We start from the raw sequence: 18,019 nt of genomic DNA on the forward strand, positions 1-18,019 counted from the left end.
TCTTTGTATGGGTAATTATTTATTACTGAACGTATTTGTTTGGTTCTCTCAAAGCCCCAACTGTTCCAACAACCTACATGACTGCATACCTATAGATATTTTTTCGAATGTATAAATCGGTTGCCTCATTTTTGTATATAATAAAAAAAAAATTTTTTTTTTGGTTTGCTCTGCTGATAAGCAAATCTCAAATGCGTACATTTTTACAACTAAGAAAAAATTTTTGTGAAACAATCATTTTTGCGCTTTAAAGACAAAAGCCCACAAGAGTTGCACACGCCTACCGCCTACCGCCAACAGCCTACTATCTACCGCCAACTAAATCAGCACACTAACTTAGAACATTTCACTTAGATTTGTATTACATTTAGTCTAAATTACAGAAACGTATTAGGTGCTCGAGTCTACTCACTTCCTCACTTCCTGTTTATTCCCCACAATAACCTACCACTTCCTACACAATTTTTCTATGTTCTTCGCATTCTGCAAGAACTTTATTCTTCTTATTTCGATTCTTTTCTATTCTTTTCTTTTGATTTTGTACGAGTGCTCTTCGATAAAAAAAATTATATATAATATTTTTTTTAAAAAAAATTCAGGAAAGAATATCAGAATTAAAACTACAACTGTTACTTAAGCTACTCTTTGACTTTGGCTTGATTACCCGGAAATGCTGACCAGAAACGCAGCAATAATGGCTGCTCATTTGTTTCGGGCGTACTATCTAAACGCCAGCCAACCGGTAACCACCAAAATGGCTCATATTCTGTTGTTGTTGTAATGGAAGGGCTGGTTGTGCTGCTAATGAAAGTACTTTCCGTACTCTCCATACTTTCGGCACTTTCTTTACTTTCTGTGCTCTTTGTAGTCTGCATATCTGCTGTTGTTACTTTAGCTAATACTGCTAGGCTATCAGTTGCGATAGGCACTGGTCGACTGCCGGCACTGATACTATTCGGACTTGAGCCTGAACTTGTTATTCTGCGTATTTTACTATTTCTAAGATTACGATTGCTGTTAATACTAAGTAAATTGCTGTTACTAAGTTCTACATTTGTTGTTTTTGTTGTTGTTGGTGGTGGAGTTGTTGTTGTCGTTGTTGTTGATAATGTTTCTTCAGCACCAAAACCTAAAATAGGCATAATTTTTGACCATAGCGTAACAAGTGTTGGTTCCGCATTTATGCTGCTGCTGGTTGTTGTTGTTGTTGTAGCTTCGGCAACGTTGCTATTTTCCACAATTCCTGCCAATTTGGCATTTGTGGTATGAACAACATTTCCAGTTGAAGTTTCTTTATTCACTGCCAAAGCGGATCTCGTTGGATTTTTTAATTCCGGCGAGTTGGCAAAAGTAGAAGTTGATTTTACTTTATTATTTTCAGTGCTGGAACCACTTTCTGCATTTGCTGTGGTGGTTGCTGCTGCTGTTGTTGTCGTTGTCTTTATTGTTGTTGTTCCCAGTTTAGCTGTCAGTTGTCTTTTGCCCTTCACCAGCTCATTAATAATGCGCAATTCTTGTTCAATATTAATTTCACTTGCTGCTTTATCATTTACACTTTTTCTGTGCTCGACTGGCATCGCAATCTTATTGCCGCCAACTCTACCGCTGCCAACGCTAGTTTTAATTTTCTCACCAAACTTATTAATACGTTGATTAGCATCTTCAGCAACAGCAGCAGCACCAGCATCAGCACCAGTAACAGCATCAATATCAGCAACGACATTACCGGCAGTAACAGCGCTGTCCCCAATCATATGTTGATAATGAAACCGGTCACTCTGAGTTTGCTTCGTTGTTGTTGCTTCACTGCTATGGGATGGAGCACTGGGTAACGGTGTCGCTTGTGCTTGGCTTGGAATTATTATTGATGTTGTTGACGTTTTTGTTATTGTATTTTCAGTTGTTGTGGCATTTTCTGCTCTTGCTGTTTCTTTAATTGCCGTACGTGTTGCTGTAGCTGTGGCTGTGGCTGTGGCTGTGCCCGCAATAAATCCAACCGGTTCCACTTTCGATTTCTTGAGCACAACATGATTTTCATGCTGATTTTTTTGTAGTTTATGTGGTGGTATTGCTGCCAGTGCTTGACGTTGTAACTCAAGCAACTCTTGTAATTCGATTGCGGGTGGATCAACTTTTTCAATGACGGTGGTTTCATCCAACTCAAAGTTGTTGCTGTTATTGGTGTTAATATCTGTTGTCATAATAGCTTCAGGTTCTGAAGTGGTTGTGAAAGCATCATTTACAGCATCATTTTCAGCATCATTTTCAGCATCAGAGTCCTCAACATTACTGCGTTGCCCCTCAGCAAATGTCATTTTTGCAATTTCATCACTCTCTGTTGGTGTTTCTAAATCCGTACCATCTATACCAGCACTTCGCATCGTTACACTACGAGTGTGTTCAGTTTTTGCACTTAATTTCTGAAGTGCTGTTTTCTCTGCCTGCTTTTTTTCTACTTCTTCAAGTATTTCACTGAGTTGCGCTGGTATTATTGTTGTCATTTCCACTTCATCTGCATCTTCATATGCATCAAGGTTTGACATACTTGTCACCTCATAATCATCATTATCGTCTTCATCAACAACAACATCGTCAGCTTTGGCAATTTGTGCTAACAGCGGGGTTACTTTTCGCGTTTTGCTGTGTTTTTCACTCATAACCAATGCTGCAGCCATTGATGTTGACCTTGTATCTGTGGCACTATTACCAATTCCATTGGCATTGCCGTCAGCGGTAATCGTGGTAGCTGTGGTGGCATTTGCCACCTCTGCAGGTTGTTGTGTAACATTGTGTAACGGCATTAAGGCCTCAGCCTTGAGCAATTGTGATATATCCATCTGTGCTCTGTCACGTTCATCATAATTTTGTTCTGAATGTAGTCCAGCTGTGATCAGTTGAACGGTGCTTTCATCCTTGAACAACGATATTTTATGTGGTTTTTGGTTTTCAAGGTCACTATCAGCAGGATTTGTTATCGTCACAGCTGGCAACACAATTGCATCAATATCGCTCAGTGAGTAAGTATGTTCAGTATCTTTGGTACGTTCAGTGTGTGCTGGATGCGCAGACGTAGTTACTTTGCTCTCTGGCCTACTCATTATTATAGTAGATATATTATTTGTGCTGTCAGCTTGTAAGTCACCGATGCTATTATTACCTGCATTTGTGGCGTTGGCTTGACGTTGTAGCAGTAGATTAACTGCATCCATGAATTGTGTGCTATTCAAGGCTAGCATGGTGTTGTTGCTGGCTATTGTATTATTATTTGCATCTTCGTTTTGCATACTTTCTCCTTCATAGTCAATGGTTGGAAATTTTTGTTGAAATATATTAAATTTCAATGGTTCATCACGGCGAGGTAATTGTGATGCATCATCATAGTGTCCGACATCAGCCGGCATGATCACATCTTTCTCTTCGCCAGTGAATTTCTGTGCCGAATCATACTCCTCATCATCGTAGTCGAACTCATAGTTATTGTTTGCATTGGCATCTCCAACGACAAAGCCCAACAACTGCTGCGTTAAGAGTTCAGTTGGATCAATTGTCACTGTTGGTATACATTGCCCTTTGTATAAGTGCTGCCCCGCTGGGCAATCTGCACGATTTGGCAGCAAGAATATTGACTTCGGTGTTACTTTACGTGATTTTTCCAAGTTTTTTTGCTCCGGCGGCAACATGAGCCAGGCCTGCCAAGCGAGATTTTCGGCAGTACTCTCGATGGGCTTCGATGTGATGGGCAGCGCATTAATGTTGGGCAGCACGTCAAGTGACAAAACTTGAAGTGCCAATATTACGCGAAATAAGCCTTGTACTATCTGCATTTTGTTAATGTTTATGAATGTGTATATGTATGTGTATATGCGTGTGGGTGTGGGTGTACGCTTTTGTTAAAGTTTCGTAGTATCGCTTTTGATACTCATTTAAATTCTTCGACAATTGTAGGGCTGCCACGTTTGTTTCGATTACTGTTTTTAAACTGAAAGTAGAAGAAAATATAAATAAATTTTAAATTAAATTAAAGTGTTTAATTAATTCAAAAAATAAAATATATGAAAGATCTTGTGAAAGAATGTGTATTTGAATATTTTAAAGCATTTGAATTAATTATTTATTTCTAATGACTTAAAGCCTCTTTAGAATACGTCAAGGAAAAAAATATCCATTAACATTTTCAGAGAATTATCGCCTCAACCTAGAACAAGTTTGTCGATAATTACCATTAAAGTCTGATGTAGCTAATCAAGCAAATTCACGCTTAAACAGCTTCAACTTGTCATTATGAAGCACCAGCCTTTGGACAGAGATTCACTACTTAACACTTCAGTGAACAACCTAGACGCGCCGCTCCGCTGAAGATACACTCACATATAATTTGAATAAATTTATTCTTCGTTCTAACAATTAAAAGGTTAAGTGTTGGGAGGCATTTGCATATCGCCTTACAGGTTCTTTTTATTAATTAGTATTAATAAAAGATATTTAAGTAGCAAAGGGTAATTCACATGAATTCAATGGTAATTAACAGCGATAAATCAAAGACTAATAATGAAAATAAATTAAACAAAAAAAAAAAAATATTGTTAATTTCAATTAAAAATTTTCGTTTAAAGTATTTTTTTTATATTTTTTATGTTCTTAAATAATTCATTTGATATTTACATTTTATTAACAAACATTTTATTTAATGGCGAATAAGCATTTCGAAATCAGAATATTTGGTATAAATTCTATAAGCTTTCAATGCAAAAAAAGAAATTAACTAGTTTCTAAATAACAAATATTTAAATTTAATTAAAATAAAAATGTATAATTAAATACATATAATGTCTTTGGGATGAGTAAATGCATCTAAGATATTCAGACGATTGTCTTATTACAACTACTAACCAACTATATTATAATTAGCAGGAGCATATCCCTCATATCTCCCACATTAGACTAAGTACTTTTATCGGACAATGCTCAGGGTTACTAACCATTTGAGTATAGAGATTACTGTTTATTGTCTTCTTTGATTAGTATTAAGAAAAGTAGCACTAAAATAAAACTCAACTAAGTATTTATAAGTTTGATTCTTATCAAATTCCTGCCGAGCCTTCTAAGCAATTTTTTAAAACTCATTTTTAGTTTAGACAAAAGAAACAACGTTACCTAATTGAAGATTACGAGTTATTGGATTTTTAGTTTTCCATTTGTTATAACACCTAACGAAGATTTGGTTCTTAACCAGATCTCCTAAAATACTCGTCTAATTAAAACGTATGCCTATTATCCAATCATGGATATTATCCAATAATGATCCAAGCATGGATATTATCTAATTACGTTGCAATCTTAGATATTATCCAATCATGGATATTATACAATCGTTAATATAATCCAATCATGGATATTATTCAATTATGAGTATTATCCAATTATGATCCAATCATGGATAATATTCAATTCTTATCCAATCACGCATTGTAGGCATGATTTGATATTCAATTGTCCATTCATTATGGCACCTTATGAATATATAGTTTAGCCAGATTATAAGTAATACTGGTCTGACTTAAAACGTACTTCTATATTTGATCAACTATCAGTTGCATTGGCTTTCTATCGTGTATTTCATATTGTAGATCAAGTGATTTTACAATTACTAAGAAGCTTATTTTATTAGAGTCTATTGCTAATTCAATTGGTGAGTGACACCTGGTGTTCAATGAAGTGTGGATCTCTGAGTTAGTTCATCTAATTGTGGAATAGTTACGTGCACAATGCTGGTCAATATTTGACGTGACGGTCTACGGGATTTAATATCATCATAGTTAGCATCACATATTAAAAATGTGTACTGAGTATTAATATACTGAGTACTAATATAATGAGTACTAATATACTGAGTAGATGGAATAGATGGTACACTAGTTAATTTTCTCTGAGATTTGCTAGATATTGCGTTTGGTTTATATATTTCGTAGTTTAAAGTGTGCAAACCAATATAAAGTATATATTTGCAGTTGGATTTATATGATTCAATTGATGTTTGAATAATAATTAAATATTTCAAATAATTTAATGCACATTCTAAATACATTACGGAGAAAAAAGTATTGTTCAACATAAGCGAAATGTAACTGCTAAACATCATCATAGTTGCTGCTTGTCTGGGTGTACCAAATTTATATAAGGAGTCGACACTCTCATTACAAATATTGGGAATTCATTAAATCAGATATGATATTCAACATTTTTCGTATTAGTTCCATTTTTGAACAGTTGGAAGATAGATTATTAACAACTGCAGTATCGTGAACAATATTCGAACCCAACAAATATTAATAATACCAAATACTGTCGGCATTCACCTGACAGTCTGCTTATTTTAAGAACTAGTATTATAAGAACGAAAGATAGTACACTGCGACCTAGCAGATCTATTGCGGTCCTTTGTTGGATTAGTGTGTTTTTCCTAGTCCAATTTCTGTAATGAAAGACAGTATATGGTCTATCTTTCTTACTCTTGAATCCCTATGTTCCACTTAATACTCTTCTAGTTGTTTCTTTCGCTTGTGCATCAGCGCTAGGCACTTCCCTTGGTATGCGGCTTTCCTCTCATCTCTGCAAGAACGATGTTATTTTACTAGATTTTTCCAGGTTTTCTTAATCTAATAGTTTTCTTAATCTATAAATATTGAGATTTAAACAACCCTACACAAGATTGTAGTGTGACCCTGTGCCGTGAAGTTGTCATCAGTGGTAACAACATTAAGCTGGGACATGCGAAATAAGTACAATTTCACGTACTTGAACTTGAAGGAGGGCAGAAGTGTGTAAACAAAGTTACGCATCAATTTACAGCATAGAAAAGCGAAAGGTCCTTATCTACACCGTTGATATGGAATTCCAAAGCAAATTCAGAACAAAAAGATACTCTTCGATTTGTTGCTTTATTTTGTGATTTAAATTACACAAAAAAAAAAAACAAAAATTATTTGAGTTTGTTATTGTTGCTGTTGCTGTTTTTGTTGCTGTTGCTGTTATTGTCGCCTGTGTTGTTATTGTTTTTAATTTTAATTTCAATGCTGGTAGTTGATGTCTTGTTTGGCTCTTCACGGGTGTAGATACTATTTACTGATATTGTAAGCTTGTTATTTGCTTAACAACTTTTGTTTGGCCATAATTTGTATCTGTCGTTCTCTTGACTGAAATGTCAGCCGGCATTTATGCTTGTGCACTTGTGTATGATGTCTGTATTTATGCGGAATATACGGGATTAACAAGTGGGTATCTAGAATTCCAGTTTCATTGTTGAGTATATAATTGTAATATCATCACCATCATCATCATCATCATCATCATCATCATCATCATCATCATCATCGCCATCACCGTTGTCATCAGCAACACTTGTATAAAAATAAACACAATTGTTTATATATTTTTTCAACTTATTTTTTTAAGCTTATTCTGCATACACAACAATAAAGACAATACCTTTTTTATAGATACGAATGTTGTGTACAGTATTGTATTATATATTAGTGTGAACATCCATCTATCCATCTACCTGTATTAATGTCAGTTACATAAAGGCCGTAACAATGGGCAGCTGTAATTTTGATTAAAATAGTTAACATAGTTGCAGTTCTAAGAATAAATGCGCGGTATTTTAACAAATGTCGACAGTGGTATATATGTAAATATGTGTCTGTATGTTTGTGGAGATTGAACTTCATGTAATGCTTCAAAAACATCCAAGCCGAAAAAGACAGTTTCAGATGCGGGCAAAAAATATCAAAAAGTAAGAAGAAAAAAATAAATTTTAAAATTTATGTAAGCTGAGCTTAAAAGGTTAAGAACACAACATAGCGGTTTGTTTGTAAATATGTACATACATTACATACATCACACACTTAAAGTATAAAAGATAAAAGTGCTTTTGCTTCACTTAATTTTAATTATTTCTGCTTAAAACTCTCATTTGTCCATTGTTAATTCGTGTCTGTTTCCACGGTTTTTTCTTAAATAATTTTTATGTTGTTGACAACCCCTCACGCCACATATAAGAAAAAAGAATTAATTTATATAAAATGCATAAAAATGTATTTTTAAAATTTGCATTTTGTGCAATTTATTTCATTTTATAAAAATGAAAATTATTTTCTCGTATCCGCTTAAAATAATCAAAAAAAAAAAAAGACCATTGAAGAGCCGAAAGAATTGTTAAATTGAATGTTTTTCGTTGACAAATATTTTTGTCAGATACATTCAGTCGGAACGGCGTGCGTTTTTAGGCATTATCACTTTTGTGCCGTCATTCAATCATAAATTTTATCTATTAAATTGACATTAGTAATTTCGAAAATTAAAATTGAAATAACACGAATTTGCAATTTACGATGAGGTGCGAACTTTCCTTCTGTTTTCTAAACGAAGTTTTTTTTATTTTCAATTATATGTCAGTAAAATGTCAGATACATGTCATTACATTAATTATCTCATCGGCAACATATCACAATTTTAGAATTTCACATTTAAAATAGATAAAAACTGCAAAAAATATGAAGTCGAGGATATTTTTTTTTGGAATTACTTGAGGGCAGCAGTTTAATTTGATTTTATGTGTTACTTATAATTGATTAGAGAAATATTAACTTACTTCAATTTTGTATTTTTTGTACAAAAAAATATGGTAGAGGTAGATACTAATTTTCTAGGTAATATAATATTTGGGAATAATATAAAAGTAACACTAAGGCTCAATGCTTTTCATACATTCATTAAAATAGTTAAATCCTGTAAAAAAGCATATACGTGCTATATCAAAGCACATTTTTCGTAATTTTTCAGTACTTACAGTCAAATTCATAAAAAATTCTTATAATGCATTATAACACTGTTAAATAACATTTATGAATAACATTTTTAATAAACAGTTTTATAAACCTTCTATAATTATTTATGAATTAGGCTGTTATTCTTAATAATTTAATTTTTCAAATGATCCACAATTAAAATTAGTTTTCAACACTAATTCCTTTTTCTTATTTACACCCATGTTTCGACTATAGAATATATAGTATAGTATAGATATATATAGTATAGAATATAAATGTAGAATAGTCTAGAATATAGTATTCTATAGTTATCATCTTGAAAACAACTATAGAATATAGCCGAAAAGCTATATAAAGCTATATAAAGCAGTGTTCATTTAAAATTTGATCAATTAGTCCGTTTTTTATATCAATTTATACTACGATACATACTTTACTTACATACTCATTTAGTAATAGATGTCAAAAACCCTCATTAGAAAAGATTCTTAGGATAAGCTGATTCCCTAACGTCTGGTGTTCGATTGCTATAATAAAGCGACCAAATCCTTTTCAAAATCGAATGAATATGAATAACTTTAAATGCTTCGATGTGGCTCTATGCTCCATCAAGAAGTTAAAGAATTCAATATATAAATGCTTTGATGATTCAAAGAGATTAGTTTTTATTTCATACCTTAGAAATATGGAATACCTCAAAAATCTTGCAGGAATAATAGGATAATGAAAGCTTATTAACATAACACACACACTCTCTCTCATTGTCTCTATCTCTCTCTCTCTCTTTCTCTCTGTGTCTGTCTCTCTCTCTCTCTACAAATCGCTTAAGCAGATAACATTTATATAAGATTTCAATATACATGTTTAGATAGAGATCTAAGTCTAAACTATAATTATTGCTTGGTTATTCAGTATAATATTAACACTTTTTAATTAAAAATTAAACGCTATTATTAAATTAAATTCTCTTAGATTAAATAAAATTCAGAATGGAAACTCAGAACAACAAAACCAGATTAAACCGCAAATGCAGAATATTTCATTTGTGGTACAATCAGTCAAAGTCACTGAATTCGTACGATGAACTTCAAAAAACCTCAAAACTTATCAAGAAAATCGTAAAAATGTTAAATTTTAAAATTTTGTAAATTAAATTTATGTTAATTAACAACTAAGAATCGCAGAAAAAAAAAACTTACAATTAATTTCGAACTAAAGCATGAAGCATAAATGCTAATTGTGTGAGCAAAAAACGTTCTTAAAATTTAATTTTTTAAATCAAATCAAATAAAAATGTTGATCTAAATTAAATATTCCGAATAGTTTACAGAGCTGACCTTGACTGAAAATACGATTTAATAAAAAATCAGAATACTTTTAATATTCAAAAATTACAAATCCAAATAAAGTAAAAATTTATTTCAATTTTTGGTTGCGTAGAAATTTAATATATTTAACATTTAACTGAGTGACTCGACTGAGTGATGGAAAATATTTATGGAACGAAATTGAACAGAAGATACAATCTAATGAAATCTTCTCATTAACGGATTTTTTAGTAAATAAAATGAATATTTTTCTTTACTCAACTTAAAGAAATCGAAAACAAAGGAAATCTTTTATTTCCATATTTCGCAATAAAAAATAATTACCATATTTTCCATAAACGAACACTCTTCAAATTAAAAATATTTAAAGGAGGCAGGAGGTAGACAGATTAGCTCTTAATTACGAAGATTAAACAAAATAAATCTGAAGGTTAATTATTTAAAATAAAAAAAAAACAAATAAAATTATTATAAACAAGAGCCGTATTGTTTTGTTTATTTCTGATAATTTGGTTTGTTTATATTAATACCCTTCACACTAACATGAATAAGGGTATTATAAGTGAGTGATGGTGTTTGTAACATGATGAAGAAAGAAATGTTCGAGATCATAAACTATTTGTATATAATAAATATCAGTTCAAATCGCAATTCAGGATATATAAATCTAATAGAATTATCCGAATAAAATTTTGTAAATTAATTTTTAATATAAACACAACTACTTGACCATATCATGTAAGCTCTATATAATATAATTGACAAAAATGGGTTTCTGTTCTAGAAAATGATTATATAATGTCAAAATAATTAAAATATATTATAAGAAAATTTAATTAGTAAATAGTTGTAACATTTTCGAAATATTCCATATCACACATCAATTTATATAAAAAAATATAGCAATCTTATTTAGCTGCTCTGTTTAGATACGGGCATAACGTATGTGCTGCCGTGTCACTGTCGATTTGGAAACCATGCTGTGTGATTGAGCCTTCCCTACAAGAGATTTGTATTGATATTAAACCAGATGGTTTATAAATGTTTTGTTCCTATAAATCATTTGCGTGATTTAGATTACACAAGCTAGTAACCACCTTTCTAAAGCATCTCAATCAGATACTGGTCATCTCAATAAAGAAAATTGTAAGCTTTATTAAATGTTTTGAATGGTTTTGTATCTTTCGTGTTTATATCTTTCGTATTACCCAAACAGTTAATAATGGAAAACATTTAATGGCGATCATTAGTTGTTTAAGGAGACCTTCACTTTGTCTTAAAATGGCTTATTAGGTGCGGTATCAGACCGGGCATACTAATTTCACAGTGGCTTACGATAAACACAGTTCTTTTGAGCAGATTTCTCTTCACCACAACACATAATCGGAATATAATGACTTACATCTGGAGACATAGGGTTTTTAAACAGAATATTTTGGGTGCACTCATCGCTTTAATAATTGATGTAAGAATTGCATCAATATGAAAAGTTTATGAAAATATGAAAAGATTTCAACTTTTCACTATATTTATAATTAGACTTATAGAACCTTATTATTATAGAACCTTTATTATAGATCTCGTTAGGGTCTTTTTTTTTTAAATGGCATATATTGCTGCATATATGTCGAGTTAAGTACAATAGTCTAAACGTAACATATATCATGACATTTCGAGTAGAGAGCTATATCAGCAATTAGTGTATAGCGCCTTGTAGAAATCTGGAATCGCCTTGTCTTGGTGTGATATCATTTAGAACAGAATACTTAACATCTGAAATATTTAACTAAATTTTATATTTATTTTGTGTTAACACTGTCACCGTATATAATATTGTCTTTAAAGACCTTTCTTTTGTCTTTAAATGACTTCAATTTATTTCGCAATCACTGCGAACCTAATTGGCTTCGTAAAGCTAAAGCTTACAAGTTATTTTTATATAAGACTAAAATCTATTAGTATTAATAATTTTTTTTAATTACTTATAATTATTCTTTTTACTTTAATTGGTTGGTATAATTGATTAGAGTGATTAAGAATGCTGTTATAATGTTTTTTGTAGTAATAAAAATAGAATTGAAAATTATAATAACTGGTTTAAATTAAAATAAATTTTTAAATAGTTTGTATATTTAAATATATATGTATAAATTTCTTATTATTTTCAAAGTAGTAAATTAGACAATGATATTTAATGAGAGTTTGTTTATATTTAAAATAAATCAATTAATGAAAAATCTTAATTTTTTTATATATCGGTTTGTACTAAAGTTTGAGTGTGTATCTAGGTAGATGTGTCATATATTGTTTGAATTATTATTTTCTAGCTGAACTCAACATTTCATCAAAAGCTTGTCTACTAAAATACATGTTATTTATCCCTTCTAATTAGTATCAAAATTTTAACTACCCACTATATATTAGTTCCCGTAGATCCTTTGTCAAAACCTTGTTTTCTAAATATATGAAATTGTTTGCGAAATCTGACAGACTTACAAACACCGCGTTATCAAATTTCAGAATGGTCACAGGCTCCTCGTGGAGGTATGCAGATCTGAGGTCAATTATTGTTTAGTCTGATGAAGTGAGAAACAATAATCTAGTCAAGGTGTTTTGGAGAGGGGTTTTGAAGAAACCTCGAGTTGAAAAATAGTATAAGTGCTTAAGTGCACTAGCTCAAAACAGCTGCAACATAATAATAACACCTTTCTAATCAGTGCCAAAATTGTGACCACCCACTGTATATTAGTTCCCGTAGATCCTATGAGTATTAAAGGACCACAATTAGATTCTTTCATTCCTTTCTATTGGATGCAACTGCCTTCACTTGTCCCTAGGTTTTGTCAGTACTAGTAGCTTTGAGCCCAAATTGCCTGTGCCAAATATAAGCCAACTGTCCTCTACGTCGGCTTCCCTACAGATTCCAGTCTATAGTCATGCGGGCTATGTCCCACTATTTAAGATAATAACTTTTATTTAAAGTTTTATTTTCTTTCTTTCATTATAATATTTTTTCCTTCTTCTTTTGTGTGGGTTCAACATTAACTTTTTTATAAAATTAATATTTATCGATTTCTTATAGAAATGCATTTAGAAAACTTCTCCGTTTATACTTCCCATCGAAATATAAGAGAAATAAATATTGTTAATATTTTTGAGTTTTTATTTAGTCTGAACTACGTGACTTGTGCTGCGTTCATGCCAAAACTTTTCACAATATGTGAAAGATTGGTATTTTCAGAACACAAATGATCCAAAGAAAAAAAAATAGAATTTATGCAATCTTGTAAAATCAAAACAAAACTTTTAAACTTCAGATTCCAATCGGCGTTTTGCGGTTGATAGACGCACGCCGGGTTCTCAGCATGATTTCAACAATCAAAACATCAAACCGACAGACTTTACCGGGCCTCAAGTAAGCAATAAGAAAAATTCTTTGAAAAAAAAGAAAAAAATAATTTCATTTAAAAAATAAATTATATATTTAAATATGTGCTTAGCGCGAGTTCAGTAACTAATCTGCAGTTGCTAAATACTTCGTATACATGAGAAAATATTAAATAAAATAATATTGAAATTTATTTGAAATTTTTGTATTGCGCGTTTGATAGCATTTTGCGCATAATTAAGGCGGCGGCAGTGCAGCCAGTGCAACGGTGCAGCGGTGCAGCATTGCATTTCTGGCATCTGAAAACTGCACATGCAATCCAATTTCAACACAATTTCATTACAAATTTTTTTTTTTTTTTGTTAACAGAAATAATAACGAAATTTTTATTGCAACAAGAAATTAAATTAAAGTAAAAAAAAACCACATTGAGAGATAAATGAAAACAACAACAACAGAAACGCGTGCCGAATTTATAAACAAATCAAATTTCTTTCGGTTTCGGTATCTGAAATATTTAAAGTTTATAGGTTTTAGTGAATTGCCTGGTTGCATTAAACAATATTTTTACATTCTGTAGATACAAAACTGAGTGCAATTAAATAAACATGAAAAATTGAAAATGAAATTGTTTTATTGAAAAATAAAAATAAAAATCAAAATAAAAATGTGCATCACTGCAATGTAAAATTTCAAAAATTGAAGGATTTATGCATTTTTGTATTATGAAAGAAATTTTTTCCCTCTATTTGATATATAAACTTTTATGTTTCCTTTTTATTATTTTTTTATTATTTGTTTTTTTTTTTGTAAAATATTTTGAAATTACCAGTAACTTTTTCTTTTGTAACTCAGCATAACTCTATTTTGACAAATATTTATAAATAATTTTTTGCAGTAACGATATTTGCTACTTTTTAAATAAATCATTTAAGGGTATTATATTTCAAAAGTTATATAAATATTTTATAAGTTTTGTACAATAAACAATAAATTTTCTTTTTCGTTTATACAAAAAATATTTCTAGAATTGTGACTTGCATAACAAAATTTTAATTAAGAGTTCAGTTCATTTGACTAAATTATATTATTAAACAAATTTCTTTTTTATTGGATTTAAAACAGAATAATCCTTTGAATTATTTTCTAAAGCAACAATTATTTTTTTAATTGATATATTAAATAAAAAAAAAATATTGAATAAAGAAAAATTTGGTGAAAATTCCCAACATCATTTGACATAACTTTAAACCAAACAGCAAATATTGAGATATATATTGAATATTGATGCATGGAGGATGATGAAGAGGAATTACCAATATACCTTCTGTAACAGCGTCCTGCTTTTGCTAGACAAAGACTCTCCTACTTAGGGTCGCATTTTTTCAATTCGTTGAGAGAGCTGGATTCTATTTCCATAGCTCGTATCAATGGCTTTGTGGCCACTACTAAATGGGTATAGTGACAGGTGTCAAATTCTTAAGGGTATCATAATGGACATCATGTCTAGGTGAGTCTTCGAACGGCCCCAGTAACCTAACCTAACCTAACCTAACCTAACCTAACCTAACCTAACCTAACATATATTCTAAAATTTAGGAATTGTTAGGAATTTAGGAATTATTTTTTAAATTATCTTAATTAAAAATAAACTATTGGGATAAGGTTTTGTTCAAAGGCAAAATTGTCACATAATTCACATAGACCGTCAGTGAGTCTAATACAATTTTTTATTTTTATTGTCCTTTTCCTGTAGTGAGGCATAGGGCCACTCCGGTACAATACTCCAAGGATACATATTTCAACAAGGCCCCCATCTAATTATTTAGTTTTCTGAAAGGTTTTTATGATACAAGTGATTTATTTAATTATTTTTAATTATAGAGCATAATTTTAACTAGTTATTTTAACAATTTAGTAAGGTTGCCAGTATCCAATATCACTTTCTATTAGTTTTTCGAGGTACCTAGACAAAAATGTTTAAAGAATTGTAGTAATGCTCCTTGCAAAAGCTAGACTTCTGTCCAATAAATATGAGATTAATAATTTTTTTTTTCTTAACAGAAGTCACAAAAATGATCACATAAAAATCCAGAAGTACATATATGCATGTTCATTACTAATCAAACGATATAATATTGCTGATATTGGTCTTACATAAATTGATTATTTTTCTAGTTTTATAACGCAATGACCACGTACAAAAATATACCAGGTAAATCAGTAATTCTTCTTCTTTTTGACAGAGGCCACAAAGATCATAAACTGTAACCTTGTCTCTTGGAATCCGGCCAATTAAGCAATGACTGGGTTATAAGAATATAATATTGCCAATTTTAGATCTATTCAAATTATTTATTTCCATAGTTCTAGATTAATTAATAATTAATTAATTGATGACCGGATTTATTGAGTCTAGTCACAATTTTTAAAGAAAACAGAGTGTATCATACGTATTCTTGGATATATAAATACTAGAAGTAATGTGATATAAATATTTTGGAACTTGCCGTCTTGTACAAGGTCCATTTATGTGTTTTTAAACTGATCAGTTATATGATATATAAGCATAACATATTATTAATTTGTGATAATAAAATTTTATTTATTTAAATAAAAATGTATGGACTTATAGAAAGCTAACTAATACTACTAAGTATTGGAAGAAGTTGTATGGTCAGCTGAAGAACTCACTGGATTAAAAAAAAAAAATTTTCGATTTAAAAAAGAGTTGTATTTCTTAATATAACTCTTTTTTCTATATCATAATAATTTTCTTTTCAATTTATTTCCATTTTATTAATTTTAATAATATTGTTTATTAAAATTTTTAATTGTAATATTAACTGCTTCATTGTTATCATTATGATTTCCATATTTATTTATTTACTTTTTTATGGTAACAATTTATTTTATTTTATTTTATTTTCTATAAATTTTCAATTTATTAAACTAAATAAAAATTGTCTTACTTACTTTATATATAAATATTCCCATAAGTGTATTTATATTTATATATTTATTTTTGGTTTTTTTTTTTTTGTATTATTTTAAATGGAAACTTGTTGTTATTTGGTTTTATTTTTAATTTATTTTTTTTTACTCGGAATATTTAAAATAAAAAATTATTTTGTATATTTCCACTTTAAAGAAATAAATAAAACTTTGTAAAATATTTTTTAAAATTTTTCCAATTTTTCAAAATTTTTAAGCAAATATCTTAAATGCTTAAAATTTAGTATTTCGTTTAAATGAGAAAAAAACACTAAACGATTTGGAAGTGTCTAAATTATTTCGTAAAATTAAGAACTTGTCACTTTTTCTAAATTTCAATTAGTTTTTTTGCTTTTTATTTTTACGTATTTCAGAAAAATTCTTTAATTAAAAAAAGTTTTGACGCGCCACCAATTTTTGTTTACGACTTTGATATTTGAAAACTGAAAACAGACTGAAACCAAATTCTAACAATTTGTTAAATCAAATTCAAAATAAGAAGGAAACCAAATTCACAAAAAACAAAAAAAAATAAAAAAAATTTGAAATTTGAAGATAAACTTACGCAACTATACAAAACTCATTGTAGTTGAAATAAGCAACAACAAATAAAACTAAAAAAAACCTCAAAATACTACTTGTACTGAAACCAAAACAAAAATAATACAGAAATTTGAAAAACATTAGAAAAAAGATTGAAACAAGAAACGTGCAATAGGGAAAGCAAAACAAGTGGAAACGAGTGCATGAAGTGTTCTTAATGGATGTGGAGGTGCCGCAGATACAGATACACAGATACAGATACAGATACAAGTACGGCCACTGCGTTATCAGATAAAAACAGTTGCAAACTGCAAAGATTTGTTTGCCGCCAAATTTAGCAGCTCGTCGAGCACAACAAAGCCGAAAACGGGCCAATAGGCAGGAGAGTGTGGCAACAGGATTTGAATAAGGCAACAGTGCGGTACGGGACAGGATTACACAAGGATATCAAAGTCATAAAACCAAACAAATATGCAATTGTGTTTGTAGAGAGATACATAATCTCTCATCAGTGTATTAAGAAAAAGATAAATAAATACTTCTGTATGTAGTGCAAAAGTGTTGAGCGCAGATAAATTTCATCTCTCCTCCACAGCTGATAACGAAACAAAAGATATTGAATTTTGAGTTCAATTTGTCTATGTTATCTTTTCTACGTTTGTGTAGGTCAGTGTAGATATGCAACAGTCTGCGCCGTACTCAGTATGTCTGTGAATTTGGGTCAAAATAGTTTTTTCGATTTAATGCTTAATGTCGATTTTCCCTTGCCATTTTTCAATTTCATGATCTGTCACATTTCTTTTATGTATCTCTCAATGATTAATTGATTCAATGTCTGGTCTAAGTTTGTGCCAGATTGCACTTCCACAGAGAAGCACACGAAAATTTGAGATATTTTTTTTCTAACAACCATAATGTTGCAATAAAACAAAAAAAAG

The 18,019-nt window shown here is 30.5% G+C and overlaps 1 protein-coding gene across 1 annotated transcript in view; it reads right to left on the minus strand.

Annotated features, from left to right (window-relative positions):
- Window positions 1–411: 411 nt before the first annotated feature.
- LOC119669243 (protein folded gastrulation) overlaps window positions 412–18,019 on the minus strand; it is a 63,606-nt gene continuing 45,998 nt past the window's right edge. The window contains exon 3 of the mRNA XM_038079067.1: window positions 412–3,979. Coding sequence (XP_037934995.1) covers window positions 639–3,824 — 3,186 coding nt within the window. The 5' untranslated portion in view covers window positions 3,825–3,979 and the 3' untranslated portion in view covers window positions 412–638. The remainder of the gene's footprint in view (window positions 3,980–18,019) is intronic.

Source organism: Teleopsis dalmanni, chromosome 1 (genome assembly GCF_002237135.1).
Source record: "Teleopsis dalmanni isolate 2A chromosome 1, ASM223713v2, whole genome shotgun sequence".
Lineage (NCBI taxonomy): Eukaryota > Metazoa > Arthropoda > Insecta > Diptera > Diopsidae > Teleopsis > Teleopsis dalmanni.